The sequence below is a fragment of the Glycine max genome, chromosome 8 (genome assembly GCF_000004515.6).
Source record: "Glycine max cultivar Williams 82 chromosome 8, Glycine_max_v4.0, whole genome shotgun sequence".
In the NCBI taxonomy this organism is placed as follows: Eukaryota; Viridiplantae; Streptophyta; class Magnoliopsida; order Fabales; family Fabaceae; genus Glycine; species Glycine max.
Genome location: NC_038244.2, coordinates 300,382 through 306,255, shown reverse-complemented (window position 1 = coordinate 306,255; position 5,874 = coordinate 300,382). Strand labels below are relative to the sequence as shown.

General features: G+C 33.1%; 1 protein-coding gene across 1 annotated transcript in view; it reads left to right on the top strand.

The window, feature by feature from the left end:
- The window catches only part of LOC100800886 (probable LRR receptor-like serine/threonine-protein kinase At5g63710), an 8,095-nt gene extending 2,536 nt beyond the window's left edge, over positions 1-5,559 (top strand). Inside the window, exons 2-11 of the mRNA XM_041017860.1 lie at positions 342-481; positions 1,005-1,137; positions 1,547-1,618; positions 2,052-2,195; positions 2,532-2,597; positions 2,703-2,773; positions 2,920-3,063; positions 3,643-3,984; positions 4,130-4,524; positions 4,953-5,559. Of these exons, the coding sequence (XP_040873794.1) occupies positions 373-481; positions 1,005-1,137; positions 1,547-1,618; positions 2,052-2,195; positions 2,532-2,597; positions 2,703-2,773; positions 2,920-3,063; positions 3,643-3,984; positions 4,130-4,524; positions 4,953-5,264 (1,788 nt within the window). The 5' untranslated portion in view covers positions 342-372 and the 3' untranslated portion in view covers positions 5,265-5,559. The remainder of the gene's footprint in view (positions 1-341; positions 482-1,004; positions 1,138-1,546; positions 1,619-2,051; positions 2,196-2,531; positions 2,598-2,702; positions 2,774-2,919; positions 3,064-3,642; positions 3,985-4,129; positions 4,525-4,952) is intronic.
- The last annotated feature ends 315 nt before the right edge of the window (positions 5,560-5,874 follow it).

The following is a 5,874-nucleotide window of genomic DNA, read 5'->3' as shown; positions in this document are numbered from 1 at the left end:
TATTTAGAGTTCTTGCAACTGTGTCCGTTTTTTGGTTGAATAAATGTTCTATGTTCTATGTTCCTTAGGCTGTAATGTAATTATGTTCTATGTTAGTTTTCTCTCTTGTATTCATCTTTGAAAACAAGGTGTTGCTGTTGTATACTTGTATATGCTGCTGGCTATAGTGTTACTATTTGGAATAAAGCATCTATGTGTTTCTGGACATAATATATTATTTTGTCGTTTGCATAGTTTTATGGTTATTTATGTTAAAAGGTTATTTTTTTATCAACTGTTAAAATGTTATTAACTAAACTGTTTGTGTTGGTGATTTTTTCCCCGTGAAAACTTCTGAAAAGGGATTCGAACTTGGAGATCAAAGAAGTTTATATGTTTCGCCAAAATTTGAGCAGGGGACCTCTCAAAATATTGACGAGGTGGCTCATATTCCTTACTATCTTACAAGTCAGTTGTGCTATCAAAGATCCTGATGTAGAAGGTGTGGTAAACTTTGTTGCCATTCTTACCTCGCCAGAAGCATATGTTGTTTGAATTTAATTTTGGTTCCCTGTGTTACCGTTTTAAAGACTTTTAAGCTATCAATGAACCGTATAATCATACATGTTTGAAAAAATTGTTTAAAGTCCTCACTGCAAATGAAAAACCTCAGTTATTGTAATGATCTGACCCTGTATTGTTTATTTAATTTTAGTGTGAAAAATCAGTTAAAAAGTTTTATACTGACAGAGGATCAAATTTTAATCATGATTTTCCTCTTGAGTTCCGGTATTTTGATAAATTTGACTTTTGACATCAAGGGTTAGTCTTGTGTAGCTTCATTCTCATTAGTGTGTCTTTTTAAGAGTTAGATTATGACTATGTTTGCTTCCTTAGACCATTTTTTCCCATGTTATTCTTTGGTTCATGCATAACTTCAATCCCTACGTGATAATTTTTAATTATCTATCTTTTCTCTTAATTAAACAATTCTGAACTAATTAACTATTTTGGTTAATATCTAGGTGAAGCTCTGCTTGATCTTTTGCATTTCCTCAATGATTCCAATAAGCAAATAACGGACTGGGACAGTTTTTTAGTGAGCCCGTGCTTCAGTTGGTCTCATGTCACTTGTAGAAACGGGCATGTCATATCCCTGTAAGTTCATTCTCATAGAAAGTAGAAACGCCTATGATTATTATATTCTTAAAGTCTATTCGGATAAATTTCTCCATAAGAACTCTTATTATAAGAGAAGAAAATAAAAAAGAAAAAATGAAATAAGTTTCTCCATAAGCTAAAAAAATAGTTTCTGCATAAGTTAAAAATAAGTTTTTGGAGAAATTAATATGATAAGTTTCTACAAATTAGTTTATGCATAAGTTTAGTGGAGAATTTAATTTCATTTTTCCTTCTTATTTTATTATTCTAAAAGGTGTTTACGGAGAAATTTATCCAAACAAATCCTTAATCTAGTTTTTTCATCTTTTTCTCTTGCATTTTTATGTTGCATCGTCAACTTTAAGGTTTGTAGTGATTTAGCTTGTTAATTCTAATCAATCTACAGGGCCTTGGCTTCAGTTGGATTTTCTGGAACGCTTTCTCCCTCAATTATCAAATTGAAGTATTTGTCTAGCTTGTAAGTTTTCATTATGATAACTTGTCATTTATAAGATTTGCATCTACTGCTGCTATACTAATCCAGATAATCAGACCATCATCATTTATCTTAACTTTTCCAAGAATTAGGAGTATGATGCCATAAAAATCAAGGTAGTGTTTTAATTTTACTTTTGTAAATCGACAATGCATAATTGCATGTTGGACTCCTCCTGATTCTGTTAAGAACTTGAAAGTCATGTTCTGAACCAAATCATCATATTACTGAGAATAGTTTGCAACATCCTCAATATGTAAGGCAAATTATCACTTACTTTTGCAGATTTTAAGAAATGAATGTAAAATACACCCCAGGCCTTTTGGTTTAGAGAAAAAGATTGATCAGCGATGTGATTTTTTCCTTCCTTGATAGAGTGAGTCTGGCAATTGTCTTAACTATACTCTTCATGCAGAGAATTGCAGAACAACAACCTTTCTGGACCCTTGCCTGATTACATTTCCAACTTGACAGAGCTACAATATCTAAATCTTGCTGACAACAATTTTAATGGTTCTATACCAGCTAAATGGGGTGAAGTACCCAATCTAAAGCATCTGTAAGCCATCACTTTCCATTTCTTTGGTCTTTCCATCCTTGTATCTGCAAAAAATGATTTTAAAAACAAAAGGGCATCTTGGAGGAGTAAATAGTTTATAAGTAAAAGTGAGGACTTCATGTGTGATTCAGTGTTGAGAGGGAACACCGGTTCTTGATTCAATTGCAAATAAAGGGTTAGAAAACTATAAAAACTTGTATCCTAGATACTATTTTTGTTTTTTTGACTTAGTTGCTGCCATGCTTCATTTCTTTAAAGTGTCTGGTGCATTCCCTAATCCCTATGATCCTACTCTGATCATGAACACCATAATTGATTTATGTTTTCATTTGACAGGGATCTTTCATCTAATGGTCTTACGGGAAGCATCCCAAAGCAACTCTTTTCAGTTCCATTGTTTAAGTAAATTTTGTATTAGAACTTTTTATTCATTTGAGTATTTTCTTTTAATAACAAACTTCTGTATACTCTTTAATTATGGATTTTTTTTCCTATCATTACTTTCAGCTTTACAGATACGCAACTTCAGTGTGGCCCTGGCTTCGAGCAGCCTTGCGCTTCTAAATCTGAAAATCCAGGTTTGATTGTTTAACACAGACATAAAGAGTGGGTATTATGTTTTGGTACATACAAAAGAATATGTAATTTAACTTGAAGAATATGAACTAGAAATAAAAAAAGATTAGCTAATTAGTAGCTATTTAAAGTTGACCTCTTCCTGCAGCTTCAGCTCACAAATCAAAATTGGCAAAAATTGTACGTTATGCAAGTTGTGGTGCATTTGCACTTCTGTGTCTTGGGGCTATCTTTACGTATCGACAACATCAAAAGCATAGGCGAAAAATTGATGTCTTTGTTGATGTTTCAGGTAATTTTTCCTTTCTTTTCAAGATTCCTTTGTCTCATAATAATGCATTAATGCCTTGTAGGAAACAAGGAAATGTTCGGTTTGAGAAAAAAAAAATTATCCTTTCATTTCTCGTTTTTCCAGATGATTACAAAAATGATATCTTGCTTTTACTTTATTTCTTTTTTTAAAAAATATTTATTTATAAAATGGTGAAAATAAGAGTTGTTTGACTTGAGTTGAAAACATATTTTCTATTTTTTATTTTAATTATAGAAATGTCATCCTATTTTTCTATTTCTATTTTTCAAAGCTTGTATAAGAATTAGTGAAAATATTTTACACTTTAAATAAAGTGTTTTTTTTATGTTTTCTATATATATATATATATATATATATATATATATATATATATTAAAATAAATAAAAAATAAAATGACATCTTTATAATTAAAAGTAAAAATTTAAAAAAAGTTATATTTATCATTTCTACTTTCTAGGCTAAGTTTTTACTTTAAAAAAAAATCTCTTTTCTTCACCCGTGAAATTAATTCTCCACACATTAAAAAGTAATACTAATATCTGACATTAATTCTACAGGTGAAGACGAGAGAAAGATTTCTTTCGGGCAATTGAGAAGATTTTCTTGGCGTGAACTTCAACTTGCCACTAAAAATTTCAGTGAAGGCAATGTAATTGGTCAGGGTGGCTTTGGAAAAGTGTACAAAGGAGTACTCTCTGATAACACAAAAGTCGCTGTGAAACGCCTCATTGATTATCACAATCCTGGTGGAGAGGCTGCATTCGAGAGAGAAGTTCAACTAATAAGTGTTGCAGTTCATAGAAACCTCCTAAGACTAATTGGCTTCTGCACAACCACAACTGAAAGAATCCTTGTATACCCTTTCATGGAAAATCTTAGTGTAGCATATCGACTGAGAGGTAAAACTAGTATTAAGCATATATTTGAGAACACAATGTGTATATTTTATTTTATGTTACTTTACTATTCTTTAATACAATTTTAAAGGGTGTGCAAAGATGAAGAAATATCATTTTTTAACACTATTTCTCTATCCTGACTTAGATTTAAAACCTGGTGAGAAAGGCTTGGACTGGCCAACAAGGAAACGCGTGGCTTTTGGCACTGCCCATGGTTTGGAGTATTTACATGAGCAATGCAATCCCAAGATAATACATCGTGATCTAAAGGCTGCAAATATCCTACTAGATGATGAATTTGAAGCTGTTCTAGGTGATTTTGGGCTAGCCAAGCTGGTTGATGCAAGGATGACTCATGTCACCACTCAAGTTAGGGGCACAATGGGTCACATTGCCCCAGAGTATTTGTCCACTGGAAAATCTTCAGAAAAGACTGATGTTTTTGGATATGGCATAACACTTCTTGAACTTGTCACCGGTGAGCGTGCATTAGACCTCTCTCGGCTTGAAGAGGACGAGGATGTTCTTCTGATTGATTATGTAATCTGCCTCACCATTTATTTGATCTTGTCATATAAATGCTTCTTGCTGGTGATATAAAAATGTGTTATTGCATTGTTGTGGATGCTGTTACAGGCTTGTTCCAATGCTTTATCCTTTCTTGCTCTAGACTTTGCAAATAATATATGAATTAAATTAGAATGTGCTAACCATGTAAAAAAATTTATACTATGGTCTAATCATGTATTGTCATTTATAGTATGTTTGTTGACTTTTATAATAACGACTTCAAAACCATATCTTGAGATGAATTCTACAATGTAAAAATCTATACACTCATAGTGCATCCAAATCAAACTCATACTATACTTTCACCATGTACTATTTAATTGATCCTTGGAGCTTTTGTGATCATTTAGTTTTTAAGATGTGGTGATAATTTATATTGATGAATCTTCTATGAACAGGTGAAAAAGCTGCTGAGAGAGAAAAGGTTGGAGGACATTGTTGATAGAAATTTGGAGAGTTATGATCCAAAGGAAGTTGAGACGATTCTACAGGTTGCATTGCTTTGCACCCAAGGCTATCCCGAGGATCGTCCAACCATGTCAGAGGTGGTGAAAATGCTGCAGGGAGTTGGCTTGGCAGATAGATGGGCTGACTGGCAGCAACTTGAAGAGGCTAGGAATCAAGAATTCTCACTCATGACTCACCAATTTGTTTGGAATGATGAGTCTACTCTTGATCAAGAAGCCATACAGCTTTCCAGAGCAAGATAAGCAGAGCTGGAGAGTCAATTTTGAAATTTGGTTGCTTGGTATGGCATAGAATATAACATATACTGATATACTATACTTATGTGTAATTTAATGTTCTCTAAAGAAAAATGTATAATTAACTAAAAAAGCCTGTGTTTATATAATGCTGGATGTACGATGGAAAAGAAAGGAAAGGAATGAGGGGGATTTGGCACAGGCAAACATATTCGAACAGGAGAAAATTTAGGTTGCAAATGTATATATCACAACTGTGTTGCTTTTGTAACCATGGAAATTAATGGCTTGTGCTTGCAAAGTTGCTATAATCTTTCTTTGTAGTTTCTTCTAGTTTTTGGTTTTCAGGATTCAACAACACTTAACCCTTAACCCATCCTGCATGAGAAGGTTTCCAAACTCAAATGTCATTACGCAGCAGGGGAGTGCTAAAAATGTTTAACTCCCTCTAGAGATGTTGCATGTCTGACCGTGAATGCCATGCTAGATGGGGAAATGAGCTTTTCTTACTTGACTTTTCAGAGGGTATCTAGCATAAATCCAAATGAGATGCCACACAAATCCACTGAGTGCAATCTGCCATGAAAATTATCAGGGCTGCGAATTCATAAGATAA